General features: G+C 39.8%; 1 protein-coding gene across 1 annotated transcript; it reads right to left on the bottom strand.

Moving 5' to 3' along the window:
• Positions 1–10,831: 10,831 nt before the first annotated feature.
• MAD2L1 (mitotic arrest deficient 2 like 1) lies at positions 10,832–18,230 on the bottom strand. The gene is made up of 5 exons (XM_040237382.1): positions 18,029–18,230; positions 17,125–17,271; positions 13,858–13,978; positions 12,330–12,433; positions 10,832–11,646 (listed from the first exon to the last, which is right to left on the bottom strand). Exons 1-5 carry the CDS (start codon positions 18,099–18,101, stop codon positions 11,474–11,476), a joined length of 618 nt encoding a protein of 205 aa, XP_040093316.1. The 5' UTR covers positions 18,102–18,230; the 3' UTR covers positions 10,832–11,473.
• Between the last annotated feature and the right edge of the window lie 223 nt (positions 18,231–18,453).

The raw sequence follows: 18,453 nt of genomic DNA, 5'->3' as shown, positions 1-18,453 counted from the left end.
TGGATCTCGTTGCAGTCCAAGGGACTCTCAAGAGCCTTCTCCCACGCCACAGTTCAAAAGCATCAGTTCTTCAATGCTCGGTTTTCTTTATGGTCCAACTCTCACGTCCATACATGACCACTGGAAAAACTATAGCTTTGACTAGACAGACCTTTGTTGGCAGAGTAATGTCTCTGCTTTTTAATATGCTGTCTAGGTTGGTCATAGTATCATTGCCTAAATGAATAAGTTATTTGAAAGTCTTGAAGACTGAGTTTAAGGAATCCGATTTGACCTTGACACTTGGAACATTCATCTTTCCATCTTATCATATAGATTACCTTATTTTTCTCAATAAATAAAGTTATTCAACATTTCAGTAAGTAGTAATTCATAATGCAGTAATGTAATTGCTATTGCAGTTTATAGAATCAGCATATAAATAAAACTTGGAAGACAATAATAACTATAAAAGAGAATCTAATATTGACATTGATCATGTAAGAAAAAGGAAGTTTGAACGTTAAAGGCAGCAGACACATGTGGAAGTTTATTTCAGGCACAAATTTTTCTCACCTTGTCAAGATACGCTATCTAAAATTGATGTAACAAAATATGGAGACTAAGCATATTATTTAAAATTATAGCTAACCACCAGAAGAACCAAAATACTGGAACTGGAAAAACTTAGCAATGGATAAAGAAATATGAACTAAATTTATCATCTCTCAGTAGATACTGTCTAAAGTTGATGAACAAGAGGTGGACAAACTAATGTAAGTTTCAGATGTATGGTAATAACCAGCAACAGAATAAAAAAAGTGTTTAAATGTGGGGAGCTGACTTAGATATGGGGAGTGGGAGAATGAGGTCAGGTAGAGAACTTTTCATTCAGCCCAACTCTGTACTGTTGGATTTCAAAAAAAAAAAAAGCTAGCATATGTATTAATTTTACACATTAAAAGTGAAAAAACGAAAGCAAGAAATTTCTGCAGCTGCAACTCTTGGCACCACTTCCCTCCGCAGCTGCACTCTTCCTCCTTACACTAACGATCAGTCAGATCCTGCCGAGACAGGAAGATGGAAACAGCAAAGTTTCTGCCCTGAAGTTTAGGTTTAGGTTTTTCTTTTTTTCTTCTTTGGCTTATGCTTGTGTTTTATGTTTTCAATGGCCCACCTTTTGGAATACTAACTTTTGGATCTAATCTGTGATATCTAGAATCTCCTTAAAGTCTTGCTAAACTTTTGAATCCTTCTGTTCCTTTTTCTTAATTTTTTTTTTAAATTGAGGTAAAATTAGTATATCATATTCATACAAACTTCAGGTAGACAATATTATAAATCAATATTGGCATATAGTGCAGAGTAATCAGTAAGTCTAGCAACCAGCCATCAACATACACTTGATCCCCTTCCTTCATTTCACCCTCCTTTAACCCCTTCCCTTCTGGTAACCAGCAGTCTGTCCTCGGAATCTATGAGTTTGTTTTTGTTTTTCATATTCCATGTAAGAGAAATTATATGGTATTTGTCTGTCTTCACCTGTCTTATTTCACTTAGCAGAATGCCTTCGAGCTCCATCCATGTCGTCCAGAGGGCAAGGCTTCCTTCACTTAGGGCTGCCTACTCTTCTGTTGCGCGCACGCGCGTGTGTGTGTGTGTGGCATCTTTATCCATCTTGGACATGTTGCTCATTTCCATATCTTGGCTGTTGTAATAATGCTGCAGTGAACACAGGGGTGCCTGTATCTTTTCAGATTAGTGTTTTTCTTTTCTTCAGACAAGTACCTGAAAGTTTTGGGTTGGCCAAAAATGTCATTCAGCTTTTTTTCTATAAGATGCTATGGAAAAACCTGAATGAACTTTTTGGCTAACCCAATAGAATTGCTGCATCAGTTAGAAATGCTGTCCTCAATTTTCAAAGAAACCTTCAAACTGTTTTTCACAGTGGTTGAAGCAGTTTACATTCCCACCAACACTACAAGAGTAATCCTGACCCTCTGGTCTTACTGAGATCCTGGTGTTTTAATTTTAATTTTGACTCTGGTCACCTACTGCCTATCTGGGTCCAACTCAACCTACCTAGGCAGGAAGGAAAAGTTTATGGAAATGATGACAATCACAATAATCAGAATAAATAAAGCAATGTATATTATTAAGTTAAAAAACATAGTGCTAAGGAAGTAGGGTGATGGTCTCTACCCCATTCCTCATATTTTCATGGAGAAAAGTGTACTTCACTCCTAGAAAGAATATGGTTGGAAGAATTTGGGAGTAGAGGTTTTCTCTAGACCACAATCTTGCATGAGACAAGAAACTAGAATATCTAACTTTTCTAAGAAGGCAATAATGTCTCACACGTTACTCTGAGACAAAGTAGGCAGCATATATGGGGAGATCGCACGAGCACCACCCAAACCAAACAAGAAAAAGCACAAAGAAGAAGTACACACATATATTAAACATGGACAAGCACAGCTGTTGGGCAGTTTCCGGTCAGCGAGAGCAGAATCCCAGACCGTGGATTTGACTCTGGCACAGCTGGCTGGCCTGCTCTTCTGGGACTGGGACCCGCTCTTCTCAAGCCCTCACTGTCTCCAACACAGGCACAGCCAAGTCGTCTGTGGTGTTCTTTGGCTGAGAATAGCAGTGTTGACCCACATTACACAACTAGTGATTAGGATTTAAAGAAGCTACATTCTTATGAAAGAGAGCCTAGGACGCAGCTGCAGATATAGGAAGCCAGACAACAATGTAAGACCCTCTGGCTGATACTGAGCCCATGACATTGGGAGTGAAGGCATTTGGGCTTTAATTTCTATGGTCTTTTATTTGCAGGGGGAGTTAGTTTTGAGGAAGTCAAATAATAAGAGCTTCCTATTGTTTGAATTTGGAGCGTTTTGCCGTTGTTGATCCAGTCTTTGTGTTCATTTCATAAAGTCTGTTGATGTATTTTGGACAGCATGCTAGGACATAATTAGTGATAAGAATAGAATAGGGAGTCAATTTTGAGTTTATGGTGCTGCATGGAATCCTGTCTGACTCATATGCTGCTAGAATCTTTTGTGGGCAAAGAGTGAAATGCCCGTCAGTAGTTCCAATGGGGAGGTTTGTGCAGCAAGGAGCAGAGTGCCCGATGGTGACAGCACGCAGCACCGTGAGCACGCAGCCTGCCCCGCTTAGGGACGGCCGCCCTGGCTTACGTCTGACCTCATGAGGGCATGGCTCAGGACATCGCCTCCCAGCCTCCCTTCATATACACGTTGCCTTCATGACTTTTCTTTATTTGCCTATCACCCACACTAATACTTCAAAAAAAATGTTATGTGTACTTAAACATCTTTAGCTCGTATGTTAAAATGTGTTATATATTTTTCTGAATACATATTAAAATACATAATTACCAAAGTAAAAAAAAAAATGCTTATCGCCATCACCATGAATATTTTTTTCACATAGATGCCTGGAAGGACTGGGCACCAAAATAACTGCCATGATGCGAGTGGAGCACAGTGTGGTATGACAAAAGGTTAGAAACCCGGCAAATACCGGGAGGGATGCACATTACTCCTGCCTCCAGGTTGCTGTTCTGATCCTGCTGACGGGAACTGGTACTGGAGAAATGTTAGGGGCTTCTCTCTCCACCTTCTCTCACACCATCCCAACAACAAAGAGGAACACTTTCTGAGACTTACAGGGGCTCAAGTAAGGTGCTTTCTAGTTCTGCCCTTGGAATTCAGGATGCTGGCCTTCTTATTCCCACACTAGGGGCTTGAGTGAGCAGGATGGAAGTGTTCTGAGTGTTCACAGTTCATTCATGGAGGAGGAGGAGCAAACCAGTTTCTGCTTTAGGTCTAAGCCTCATCCTCCTACCCAGCATTAATAGGAACCCCATAGTTTAGGTAGTAATAAATACATTTCAATCTCTTCCTATTTTCTGTGTCTGTTTCTCAAACTGGTTAAAGCTCATAAAGTAGAAACTCAAATTCCAACACAGCACTTGGTACAAAAACAAGTGAAAGAATGAGAGAAGAAAATGTTGATAGAAGAAAATGTTCCTGTTACACAGCAAAACGCTCTGTGTTTACAAACATTTAGTGATAGCTTATTATGAAAAGGTTTTTTAAAAAGTTAATGCACCTCGACAGTCAAATATTGTGGCTGTGAGTTTTCTCTTCTCCAGCCTGGGGTTAGATTCATGTGGTACATCTCCTTGGCTGAGATGGACACTGGAGCAGGGGAGCTCTTCCTTGTTCCCTAGTCTCTGAGAGGCAGTGAGGTACAGTAGAAAGAATATTGGTTTTGGAGTCAGGTCTGGCAATGTATTCAGGATGTTTGAAGTTGGGCAAATTACTTACCCTACCTGAATCTCACTTTTTACAGGTGTAAAATGAAGAGAGTTTGTTCTGAGGATTTTGATGCCAGAGCCCATTCCTATCTACAAGTTGAGCTAAAGATATTCTAGGAAGGACTCTTCCTACCTACTCAGTGTTCCTTCATGGTTACCCTCTAGGCATCAGTAGTTATGAAACCTTCCTTTTGGATCCAGTCCTTCTCTTTCCACACTCTTCTCTCCTCGCAGTCCTGAACTGAGGCTTACTGCAGAGGACTTGTCACTGGAGACTCAGACCTCATCCTTTTCTTTGCTCCATGGCCCTTCCCATGTCCCCTCACCAGTTCCCAAGGCCACAGGCTGCAGCCCAAGCCTCTCACTTCCTCACGAGTCCTACCCGCTGGTCTCCTAGAAGGAATGAGACTGAACAGATGTAAAGCATTCATTGGTGCTTGGCACGTGGTAGATAATCACTGCCTACCAATTTCCTTTTTTAGGTCTGGAGACTTTGAGTTGGTTTCCACAGAGCTGTACTGATTATTGTGGTGGAGTACAGCAATCCAAGAAAGGTATTTTAGACATGAACTATTTTGGTATTACTGACTCAATTTTTAAAACCACGAACTTCTGCACATAGACAAGGAGACTGCCCTTCAGACAGAAATCATATCCATGTCTAGGCATCTACCTGATATATCTGTATCTAACTAGTTTTTAGAGAAGTTTGAGATCTTTCCCTTGCATGGAAGCAGAGTGTGGTTAGCCTGCTTATGCTCAAAGGCCTTTTCCAGCACAGATGAAATTCCAAGACAATAAAGATTTTGATCAGATGTTAAGTTCCTTTGTGCAAACAAGCTTGCAGAGCAAAATGATGCAGATAAATGTAGATGAAAATGGACCTAGACAAATAAATGAAACTGTATTATGTTTCTCTAGTATAAACATAGATTAAATGGTAGGAGGACAAAAATAGGTGACGTGGTCACATAAACTGACTTGTGTAATCAGAGGGTCAGCGCTGACATTTTTCTCTCTAGGCCTTTTCTAATAGTTTTGTTGCTAGGGCTACAATGTTTTTGCCAGATTGGAACAGGATTGTCCGCACTAATGGAGATTAAGTAGTTTTCCCAGCTAGGTTTTTTTGTTTTTGTTTTTTTAAATAAGCATAGGTTAATTCTGCTGACTTTCAAAGCCATAATCATGAAGAATGGAAAGATTCCTTGGGATCTGTTTTTAGAAAATGTAACTAATAAAATTTCAAGTTTAATAGACAGGTTTCATTCCATAGTTATTCCAACACAAACTTTTATCATGGTTACAATGAATAAATAACTGAAATACAGTTTCATACATGGAATTTTTAAAAATGAGAAATTATTTACAAGTTAAGCCAAAAATTAATGCCCCAAGGAGTAATGAGCAATTCTCCTGGCACGTTGGAAAGCTGGTTGACAAATGCTTGAAAATTCACACTTGCTTTTTTCTATAAACAGTATAGATAAGGCATAGGGAAATGCCCTGCGTTTCGGTTGCTTCCCATCATTGGTCAGAGTCGTCTGAGGAGGAAATACACACTCGCCAATGTAACTTCAAGCCCAGTAAAGGAAGGCTGACTTATTCCGGACACTGAGTTGCTAACAGGACGTAGCCGGGGAGAGCCACTGAGAAAACGGGGAAGAAACACTCCTTTCGATGTGCTTGCTATGGAGTCGAATGAACTTCCACGGCCACGGACAAAGGAGACCCTCTAAACTCTAAACACAGTGCCATGTACATGCCCACTGACCCTGCAGTTCTTCTTGCGCACTAAGCATGAGAGCTAAATGAAACAGTTCACGTAAAATGCCTAGCGAGACAGATGCTGTGTTTTTTCTCCCGATGTCTTTTTGTAGCCAGAAGTCCCAAAGTTAACTTTCAATAAGAAAAGCTATTACAGTCAAAAGAAATTCACTGTATTAGTGACACCTGGTGGAAAACATAGGTATTACAACGCAGCATTATTTCAGCTATCCTAAATTTTCACATTTAATAAAATTAAGATACATCTTACAATTACATGAAACAGAAGGTAAAGAAGAAATTAAATATGTGTGTGGGTACCTACCTTCTTATGCTAGTAATTTTTCAGTCCATAATTACAAACATATAGCATATTAGGAACCTAAGAAATTGAATGCATACTAGTAATAAAAATGTATTCAGCATCCATGTTTATACAGTGATTAAAAATAGAAGCATGTCGCGTTTTTGCTGTTCTCAACCTCTTCATAGGCGTCATATGCCAAAGGGGCTCCCTTCCCAAGTTTTCAGATAAAAATTCATTGTAGGGTGTCCTGAGGAGTACCTCAAAGAAGTAGCCAGTTACGTTTCAATTCGGAATTGAGATAAAATAGAGGGCCATCCCATTTGAGGTACTGTGGATGGATTCAACAAATAATGATGTTTTAAATGTGAGCCTTAAGTATCAGAGAATCAGTTGCTTTGAGCCAGGGACAGGTTTGAAAATTTGTGAACAAATGAGCAAAAGTATCTATTACAGGGTCAGCAAACTAACCCATGGACCAAATACAGCACATCAGCTTTTTGTTACTGGAACACAGCCATGCTCATTCGTTTACTTACTGTCTGAGGAGCTTTCATAACAACTGACTCACTTGAGTAGGTGCAAGAGACCATATTGGCTACAGAGCCTAAACTGACCCTTTACAGAAAGTTTGCCAATCCCTGGTCTATTAGATCCTTTCATTCCATTTTCACACCTCTCCCCACCTTCTCCTTGGGAGGAGTCTATTTCCCTTTCCCACTGAAGTCTGGCTTAACCATAAAACTTGCCTTGGTCAGTGGAATGTGGAAAAGCATCAGTGTACAAGTCTGAAGCGAAGCCTCAGAGTTCTGTGCCCCTTCAGCGGTAAAGTGAGACGTGTGGCCCGTAGACTTACGCGAGAATGAGGCAATCTGCTGACCTGCAGACCTGAAGGAGAAACAAATGTTTGTTGTCACTGTTGTGCTTGTTTGGGTGTTAGTTGCTTAGTCGTGTCTGACTCTTTGCAACCCCATAGACTGTAGCCCACCAGGCCCCTCTGTCCATGGGATCCTCCAGGCAAGACCCCTGGAGTGGGTTGTCATTTCAGCCAATACGTGAGATTGTTCTACCTCTGCGTAAAAGTACCAGAGGACTGACTTCTCTGGTCCAGCTAACGATACGGGGAGAAGGACCCTGAAGACTAGGTTGGATTCAGTCCCTTCTGGGGCTCTAGTTCAGACTTTGATGGGCTCAACTGGAACATGGTTTCATTCCTCTACCTATAGTAAGCAGAACTGAGTCAGAGTGCAGGCCAGGTCTGGAGGCTTACCAGACTCTCTTGGAGTCAACTTCTTTAACATGGTGGGGATGTCAGTCACAATTCTTTCCTCTGTTAAATATTTCCCTCCCAAGGTGAGCCTCAAGGTATAGAAAGAGAGTGGGACAAGTTCAATGGGAATCGTAGGCCAAAGTTTTTCCAGTCAAGCTTTCTCAATAAAGCTCACAGCTTGGCTTCTTCCTGCTTAACTCCAGTAAGTATATTTCTGAATCGATATATAATCTGTAAGAGGTAAAAAAGATCATGACTAGCTCCTCAGAAAACTCACAATAGTAATATGCAATCTAACTTAACCATCTTAACAATGCTGGCTGCGTCAAAGTGATCAAAGTATTTAAAAATGCAATTTCCCAGAATTCTTAGTCTTACATCTCAGCTTGTTAGAATGCTAAGGCTCCTCATTGTCACTTTTTTTTTTTTTTTTTAAACTATCCATATTACTCTTTTTGAAACCAGTTTGACTCCTTTGGAGATGTCACTGGGTAACACCAGTGACCCATTTATTACAGAGTTCACAAATTTGTGACTTGAGAGTCCTTGGGGCTGCCCTGGTTCTCTAGTTTTCAGCCTTCCCTTTGATTCTTTATGTAGTTAATGTTCTTTCATTAACTTTTTTAAAGAGCCTAGCTAATGCAGAATTGGTACTACAGAGTAACTTCTAGGCAATAGACTGTATGGCTGAAGCTCCTATTGAGACTAACATTCAAATCCAGAGCATGAATTTCTGGACATAACTCTTGAAAAGAGGGTATGAATCATAATAAATCATCACCACAATAAATCAGTATTAAGATCACTAATATTAAATACATAAATGATATTTAAGTGTTATCAGTAATCCATAATGTTGCTACTGGTATGCTTTTAGGGGAAAGAACCAAATTTATTATTCCTATTAGCAAAGAGGCAGTGTTTCCAGGAGCAGCCATTGCTTTCTATAAAGATTTTCAAACATATTTCCTAAAAACAGGACCATAATTTTCAACTCTCTTCCTATTTTTCCTCAAGTTCTGCTTTCCTTCTCAATCTCTCAAACGTCAACAGCCCAAGTTCAACTGTCTTAATAGTGACCACTAAAACACACCTCATGCTGTTTGGCAACAGAGACTCTCTTGTTCAGTGGCTAAGTTGTCTCTTTGCACACCCCTGTCCTGGAGTTTGCCCATATTCATGTCCATTGATTCAGTGACACTATCTAACCCTCTCGTCCTCTGCTGCCCTCTTCTCTTTTTGCCCTCAGCATTTCCCAGCATCAGGGTCTCTTGCAATGAGTCAGCTCTTCGCATCAGGTGGCCAAAGTATCGGAGCTTCAGCTTCAGTGTCAGACCTTCCAGTGAATATTCAGGGTTGATTTCCTTTAGGATTGACTGGCTTGACCTGCTTCCAGTCCAAGGGACTCTCAAGTCTTCTCCAGCACCACGGTTCGAAAACATCAATTCTTCAGTGCTGAGCCTTCTTTATGGTCCAACTCTCACATCCATACATGACCACTGGAAAAACCATAGCCTTGACTAGACGGACCTTTGCTGGCAAAGTAATGCCTCTGCTTTTGAATATGCTGTCTAGGTTGGTCATAACTTTGCTTCCAAGTAATCTTTTAATTTCATGGCTGCAATCACCATCTGCAGGCATTCTGGAGCCCCCAAAATAGCCAGTTTCCACATCTATTTGCCATGAAGTGATGGGACTGGATGCCATGATCTTAATTTCTGAATGCTGAGCTTTAAAGCCAACTTTTTCCCTCTCCTCTTTCACTTTCATCAAGTCACATCTCTTCTTCCAAGGAGCAAGTGTCATTTAATTTCATGCTTGCAGTCACTATCCACAGCAATTTTGGAGCCCAATAAGATCTGTCACTGCTTCCACCTTTTCCCTATTTGTGTGAAGTGATGGGACCAGATGCCATAATCTTTGTTTTTTAAATACTGAGTTTTGACCATCCCTAAATCAATACAATTTCCACTTCTACATAACTGGTTTTCTTATTCAGGAAAAAAGACATGGGTGGACCTAAGTTAGACACTTTCAGCTTCTCTCTGGAGATGGCTTTTGCAACAGCATACATGATACCCGTCATCAAAGACTGGCACCTATTTGCCCAGCAGCACCAAGAGATGAAAGAATGCAAGACACTGCCCTTTATTCTCAACAAGCACCCAGCTGCATCAGATAAAGATTATTCCAAGTGAAATAACACAAACACACAGTGAAATAAACCTGTTTGGTTACTTTATGAACCTTTGCAATGTACTTTGCTCTCCTTCATAGGATCTCAAGCTTTAGAAAGGCCAGGACTTTGTTTCTTTCTTCCTAATGCTTGGCATGCAGTATTCTTATTCTGCACATTAATAGATGCTCATGATGTAATTTTTGAATGAATGGATACAGATTATGCGTATTTACTTACTAGTGAAGACTGAATAAATACATATAAAGATTTTAGAACAGTGTTTGCTATTACATACTTAAAAAACTGAATTATTACAAAATGAGCTAAGATTTAGTATAGAGATTAGAAAGCAATTTTTATAAATTTGCCTTAAACTGACCCTGGAAAAATAGGAGGGAACTGAAAGAGTATACCTGATGAGAGTATTAATGAAGGCACAGGCAGAGGAATAAACATGATGTTTAAGTATACAGCTGACCCTTGAACAACAGTTTGAACTGTGCAGGTCCACTTATATTTGGCTACTTTTCAATAGTAAATACTAGAGTACTACATGATCCATGGTTTGTTGAATCCATGGGTTTGGGGTAACCACAGATATGAAGGGCTGGCTATAAGTTTCACTGGGATTTTCAATTGCTTAGAGGGTCAATGTTCCAACCCCTATGTTGTTCAAGGGTCCCTGATAATAAACCTAAGAGCATAGAAAGGTTGTATACAATCTAACATTTGCTAAACTGAATTAATTCCAAGTGACATTTATCATTTTACATAAAGAACAATGTTTACTTTAAATCTACTGTTATAGGTTGAAGGAGGTTTAATAAAACGTTTGTCCAATAAATTGAAAGTACCCCGAGACTTACTCAACTTTGTATCCTTAGGCCCTCCCTACAACATAGTAGGCACAAGAAATAATATGCCGTACTGAATCCATAATAACTACTTAACTGTATCAATACACCAATATAAAAAACTTAATACAAATTTAAAACATACACATTTCACTTTATTTCATCATTGTCATTTAAAGCTTGATTTTATAAAACATAAAAAGACATTCTTAAGAGTTCTGTATCACAACAATTTGAAAAGTGGGAATATCCACAGCTTTATAGGCTCAAGTTACATAAATTAAACTCAAATAATTGGACATTTTTTCAATACGGAAACTATACAAATGAAATAAATGACAAGAGGATGCAATGGAAGAAATATTTCACTACTTAGGGACTATCAGTTACTTTCAGGATGTAAATGAAGATTCTGAATATTCATATTTCTTTTGTCCTATATTTAAATATTTCTCTGTATTCTGAGTCAAGCTACTTGACCAAAAGTCTGATTTAGAAAGGCATTTAGCAAAAGTTTTTCCACCTATGGTTACTACCTTCAAAGAAAGTAACGCTGCAGTACTGACGCAATCTGTGCAGTAACTTATGTCAACCCTATGGAAAGTCAGATAGAGGCACCAAAAACGGAACAACTTTGCACAGATTCAGTCAAGTATCATGTTAAGTTTTCCTCATCTAAAAATTAACCAATGGAATAAAACATATCAACTATAGTTGATCTGGTAGGAAAACCACATTTCAGAGTTACAAGCACGTTATTGTCCATATCTCATCCTCAGTCATTGACAGGAATTTTGTAGGCTACCATGCTATTTACTTTGTGAATTGTAGTAGTAAATGAACGAAGACGAACTTCCTCAGAATTGGTAATGAACTGTGGTCCCGACTCTTCCCATTTTTCAGGTACAACCAGATCTTTGTCTGTATAAATGAGGAGATCAAATGAACCTAAATTGGAGATAAAATCATTAAAGTACATTATTTTTTTCCAAAGTAGAAGAACCCTCCTTGTCTCTCTCACATTTTGAACCACCCACAGTACTAGAAAACATAGTTTAGCCTGGTCTGTAATGACTAGTTAATTGCTTTTCCTCAATAGAAATTTACTGTATTACAGAAAATATTGCACTCCTTTTGCTTTATCTTATGAAAACTTCAAGTTTGCTATTTTTTTAAAGAGAAAACCATTATCTGCAGAAAGTATGGAGTCAATCACATAGGACAGCACAAAGGTAACCTGAAGGGAAGCTAACATCTGGGCTCTGTGACTGATGTAGCCTGGGGCCTAGAGCAGTGTCTCACATATAGTAGGCATTCAGGAAATATCTGATAAGGTAGAAAAGCAAGACAGTTATGACTAGCCTTAATATACATAAAAAATTAAGATAATGAACGGGATTATATTAAGACATTCAAGAATGAATATTGTGGAATACTTTCATTCCTTTCCTTTTCAGAATTTCCAAATTTCTAGAATGCATATAACACTACTTCTGCTTTATAATGTGTTTTTCATTTTCATTATATATTAGTAATTAAGAAAAAATTTAACAAAGGGCTAATTCTTAAAATAGTAGCTTAGTCTTTTCCCTGACAAATCTTAAGTCAATGTGAAGTTGTATAATACTTACAAGAAACTTCCAACAGTGGCAGAAATGTTACTGTAGCTGTGATCTGTCTGATCACTGAACGGATTTCATCTTGGATAGCTTTCTGAGACTTTTCTCTGGGTGCACTATTGAAGAAACCAAATCAATTGAAGTGTTAACAAATTATTTACAACATTGGTAAGACTGATTAAATGTTTCCAAGATCAAGTAAGTAATACATTAAAATGGAGTGGGTTTTTTTTGGTAAGTTATAAGTATATCATTAGGGCCTATATACCACAAGAGGCATATGCATTTTTATTATTTCATTTATCATTCCAGTCATTTTCTAGGGGTAGTCTTAAAATCAGGTCATTTGGTATCAGATAATCAGAAAACTGGCCAAGTGCTTCAAGTTAGGAAAACTACAGTACCTTTCAAAAAATGAAAATTATAGTACCTAAAATATTTTGTTGGTGCATTTTTCCTAATGCTTAATTCCCTACTGCCTCAAATAAGATATTAAATTAAATATCAAATTATTTTTATAAGCTAAAAATTTCCTAAAAAAAAACAAAGGCTTCAGAAGCAAACTACATTTCATTATGAAAAATGATTCTGAATTTACCAGTAAGCAAGCCTAGGACAATGCTAGACATGATCATATGAGCATTTCCCATTCAAGTGCTCTGGAAACTTTTTTATGAAGTGTCTTAGAAAATTTGGGGCATTCAATGAAATACAACAGAGCTGAATCTTAAGCTTGGGGAATCTAGGAAAATCCCTGATGGTTAAAAGTATCTTTAAACAATTCACTAAACGGGCCACCAGGTACATACTACCATAAACACCGAAGGGTGAAGTTCACCAATTTACACCATAGGCAATTATGTTAAAAGTACATTATCTATATAAGACAGTGAACTATTCTTTGCCACGGAAGACTAAGGATCAAATTAAACATCCTAGCCATTAAAAAGAATACATCTGAATCAGTTCTAAAGAGGTGGATGAAACTGGAGCCTATTATACAGAGTGAAGTAAGCCGGAAAGAAAACGCTAATACAGTATACTAATGCATATATATGGAATTTAGAAAGATGGTAACGATAACCCTGTATGTGAAACAGCAAAAGAGACACAGATGTATAGAACAGTCTTTTGGACTCTGTGGGAGAGGGAGAGGGTGGGATGATTTGGGAGAATGGCATTGAAACATGTATAATATCATATGTGAAATGAATCGCCAGTCCAGGTTCGATGCATGATACAGGATGCTGGGGGCTGGTGCACTGGGATAACCCAGAGGGATGGTACGGGGAGGGAGGTGGGAGGAGGGTTCAGGATGGGGAACATGTGTATACCCATGGCAGATTCATGTTGATGTATGGCAAAATACAATATTGTAAAGTAATTAGCCTCCAATTAAAATAAATAAATTTATATAAAAAAAATAAACATCCTAGAAAAAAATTGTACTTTATATGAAACTTGTTCAATATAATTAGAACTCATTTGGTAAAGAAAATAAATTTTAAAACATATGAAAATGGAAGTAATTTCTACTTACCTGTCATCTTTTGCAGTCTTGTCACACTCAATATCAAACTGCCATCTTTCAAGGACCTCTCCACTTTCAATATTTGAGATGACTACCACCAGTTTCTGAACTGAACACTTGTATAACCATTCTGCAATACACAAAACAAGGCATCTTTTTTAGTTTACTGCATTACAAAGTAACTCTCCTCTCAAGGCCAACTTCGTATCCTTGGCAAATTTCTCCCACTGCTATTTTGGTTCTCCTCCAAATTGTGCAGAAAATTCGCCCTATCAATGGCCTAGCTCCCGATTTCAAAATCTCAGCATTTGTGCCAGGTATAGCACTGGGTGCTAAGACAGTGAACAGAGGTACTTCCATCGTAATCCAAGGGAAGGGTGAAGGAGATGTCATTAATCAAATCGCAACAATAAATGTGAAATTATAACTGCTGTAACTGCTATGATGGTGCAGTTTCCTATGACATAATAGCGGTTACCTATGATGGTGCAACATATACTACAATTAAAGCACAGAATAGGAAATTCTGACGGGGGGGTGTTGAGTTTTGTTCTAAGAGACAACAGTATACATATGCAAAACAGGAAAGAGGGTATAGGTTTTAAAATATGAAATGATGGACTTATTTTGGCAGTGTGCGGTCTTAGTTGTGGCATGTGGGATCTCCCTGCTAAAGGTATAGGTCTTAGAAGCAAAACAGAGCACTGGATCAGAGGAATGAAAGGAGGCCAATACAACTGCAGTTTAAGAAAGGGAGGATGAACAAGGCTGGTCTGACAAGATAAATGGGCCAGACCACATGAGGTCATGAGAGACAAATTAAAGATGTCACACTATAAGAACTAAAGAGGTCATTACTGTGTTTGAAGCAGCATATGAGGCGATTCAAGTTGTATTTGAAAACTATCCTTCTTGGCCTCTAGGCAACATCCATAGTTGCCTAGAGGTTTCACACCAAACAATCTGAGTGCAGCCGTATGAATGACTATGGGTGGCTTAGCTCTGAAGTTAATGAAAACGCAATGATGTAATCTGAAAATGAAGCTAGTTGAAACAACAAAACTTCCCGTAAACTGGAAGTAAACAGGGGATCTAGGGCACTAATTCATGAATAACTCAAACAAGAGCTAATAAAGACTTAGAGAAGATATACTGGTAGAGATGAAGCAGTAGACAGATTCAAGAGATTTCATGGTTAAAACTGTTACGACTTATTGGATTACCTCAGGGTAAGGAAGAGGAGTGAATCAGGGATAGCTCCCAAGTTTCTGATTTATATCAGTAGTCGGATGGTTGATCCAGTCACCAAGAGGAAAGAGAACTGAAATGAAGATGATCCTACATTCAGTTTTTAATATACTGAGTATGAAGTAGTATATTATATAGCTGCATAAAGACATAAGGGGGTCACTCAATATATGAGCCAAGTTAGGAGAGGCTTTGGTTAGATACTGGTTCATGAGTCAGATACACAAGTGGTTACTAGAATTATGTACATGTAAGAGGTCAACTAGAGAGAGATTATAGGAAGAAGGCCTCAGACTGAGCCCTCAATCTTAGAAACTGAGAATACTTTATTCAGGCATCGGCAGGTTTTTTTTTTTAAAAGAGATAGAAAATATTTTAGAAATATTGAAGGCTTATGGGTCACCTACGTTGCATAGTCTTCTTTAAAATGTAATAATATTCTTAGTTTGCAAGCAGTACAAAAATAAGCCACTTGCTGGATCTGGCCTGTTGGCCTCGCTCACCCCTGGCATATATGAACAACTTTTACCAGTTTACCTGTGAAAAAGAGATTGACTGGTAATTTGAAGATACGGGGAAGCTGGTGATTTTTTTCTCTCTTAAAAATGGAAATGAAACCAATGGGAATAATCCAAATGAAAACAAAGAAATTGACAACGAAGAGAGAGGAAATAGGGTTAAGTTCCTAAGGCTAGAGAAGTGGAATTTAAAAGTGGAATTGAATAATTTGCCTGTGAATCATTTCCTCCATTTTAACTAAAAGGGAGAAATTAAGTAGGAAAGGATAGATACATCTGACAAGAAATGTTATTGATCTCAAAGGACACAAACCAAAAACCAGTAACTTAGGCAAGGCTGGCTGCTACTTCTTCAGATTAAGATGAAGACATACATCCATAGTTGCCTAGAGGTTCCATACCAAACAATCTGAGTGCAGCTGTATGAATGACTATGGGTGGCTTAGCTCTGAAGTTAATGAAAATGCAATGATGTAATCTGAAAATGAAGCTAGGTGAAACAACAAAAGTGATTCATGAATTTTAAAGTTAAAAAAAAATGCAGCTGTAGTATTTTTAGAACTAGTATTTTGGAAGATCTAATGGGCAGAAAAGGAGAAACATTTTACAACACAGAGAAATTAGAAATGAGAATCCTAAGTGGAGAGAAATATGAAAAAGAAACTAGTAGAAATTCTAGAAATAAAAGGAATAGATGGAGCATACTAATCCAACAATACTGCAACTTCTTGAGCTAAAAGAAGAAAATGAGTGTGCAGGTAGAAAAGGCTTACTGACTCACAGGCGTGATTTAAAAAAAAAAAAGAAATGGAAACAGGTGAAAAATAAGAAAATTCCAATGAGTCCTGTTATTTAGTAGTTCCTTCTTTTTAAAGTTTAGTTCCCTAAGTTGAATCTGATTTTAGTTCTTTCATCTTAATATACACAATGATGGCTTCAGACTCCAAGCAGCTACAAAAAATATACGCAGTGTATTTTTCTCAGATAACGAACGCCATCATAATTACATAAAATTCCAATGTGTTCTATCATCCCTGAAGGAGTTGATGGAGATTGTTTTGTTAAGCCATATCAGATTCTGAACCTTAAAATATTCAGTCTACTCAAATGTGGAGGAAGGGTGGGAATTCTTTTAATTTGTATGTTATTTGCTTCCCTCCCAACTGGTTCACTGTATCGGATATGGTAGTGCGATTTACACTACCCTGTACAGAGCTGAAAAATGACCACCAAGAAGCTAGAAAATGTGTGTTCCTATCCAACTCTTTACAACCCAATGGACTGTAACCCGCCTGGCTCCTCTGTCCATGGGATTATCCTGACAAGAATGCTGGAGTGGGTTGGCGTTTCCTCCTCCAGGGGATCTTCCAGACCCACGATGGAACCTGAGTCTTTTGTGTCTCCTACATTGGCAGGTGGATTCTTCACCACTGAAACACCTGGGAAGTCCCGAGGATCCTATTCACATAAAGGCCTGCAAAACTCAAAACTGTGTTCAGCAATAAAATACCTTTCAGTTGGTCCACCACATTATTTAGGTATTTTATGAGCTCAGGATCAGTAGTTACAAGCAAGGTGAGTCCATATTTCTGCACTCGAGTAAAGGTTTCCGATGGATATATGCCACGCTGATATAAAATACTGTTGATACCAAATGCTGAAAACATAAGAAATATTAAAGTCATCGTCACGTTGTAACTTTGGGGGAAATAAAGCATATGTATATGGGGCTATGGTTTCATTAACAGTGTAAAGTTCTAAATGTCTAAACACGTGTTTGTGTTTTGCTGAAAGCCAAGTAGGTACAAAGTGGCATTAAAAAAATCCTTAAAATCTTGCGTCTGATAGCTGCATTTATGTGGCAACAGAAGAAAAATGCCAAACTGCACTAATTTACCAGTGCCAAATTTCATTTCATTGTAAAACAAGTCCAAATGCCTATTTTATGATTAGAGGGTGTCAAAACAGGCAACTGACAGACCGGTACCAAGCCCAGGCAGGCCTCTCCCCGTCTCTTTCCTCCTCTTATCTTCACCGGTCCTGCCAGGTTCTGTCGGCAGGTACACCTGGCCGAGCTCAGAACAGCGCTTCCCGAAGTCTAGCCCGTCACGGTCCACCCGAGGCCCCTCGCCATTGCGGGGGCGGGGACTGTCGGAGGAGCTCTGCATCGGAAAGAAACGCTCTCGCGAAGGGGACTTCGCAAGGCGGGACTCCGCAGCGTCCGGGCCGCCTCCTCCGCCGGGAGCAACGCGAGCGGAGGCGGCGCCCGCCGCCCCACTTCCTGATCCCTCCTGCCGGCCCCGGAGGCCGCGGTACAAGGGCCGGGATTCGGGGCCGCTCCGGCCGAGCCGCGGGCCTGCGGGCGGCCTGCGCTCGGCTCTCCCCGCCCTCCGCCCCGCGCGAGGAAGACTTACAGAAGAACTCGGCCACGATCTCGGCGCTCCCGCGCAAGGTGATGCCTTGCTCCCGGGAGAGTTGCAGCGCCATGGCCAGGCCCACGGAGGACGGTACGCGCTTCCACCCAGCAGACAGCGACGCCAGGGGCTTCCGGAGCAGTTCCCCGCCACTCGTTTCAAAAGGAACGACGCAGGACGCTGTCGCGCCCTTTGCGCAGGCGCAAAGAGCACTAGACCCCGCCTGTCGCGCCCTTTGCGCAGGCGCGAAGTGCCTCTAGACCCCGCCCTGCGCGGCGGCGTCCGGCCAGTACTCTCCGCCCCTGCGGGAGCGACGGTTCGCGCAGGCGCAGTGGGGAGGCGTGGCGCCGCCGTTCCCGGGTGGTGACACCTGTCTGGGTTCTTGCTGTAGATGGCGGCTAGAGGGCAAGACGGTAGGTCCAGGT

Source organism: Oryx dammah, unplaced genomic scaffold (assembly GCF_014754425.2).
Source record: "Oryx dammah isolate SB20612 unplaced genomic scaffold, SCBI_Odam_1.1 HiC_scaffold_3, whole genome shotgun sequence".
In the NCBI taxonomy this organism is placed as follows: Eukaryota; Metazoa; Chordata; class Mammalia; order Artiodactyla; family Bovidae; genus Oryx; species Oryx dammah.
This window is presented reverse-complemented; position numbering and strand designations above follow the sequence as displayed.

Coding starts and splice junctions, on each gene's coding strand:
- MAD2L1 (XM_040237382.1), bottom strand. CDS start 18,101: ATGGCGCTGCAACTCTCCCGGGAGCAAGGCATCACCTTGCGCGGGAGC. Junction 17,272..18,028: donor GATCGTGGCCGAGTTCTTCT/GTAAGTCTTCCT, acceptor TTATGTTTTCAG/CATTTGGTATCAACAGTATT. Junction 12,434..13,857: donor AAGACTGCAAAAGATGACAG/GTAAGTAGAAAT, acceptor TTTCTTCAATAG/TGCACCCAGAGAAAAGTCTC.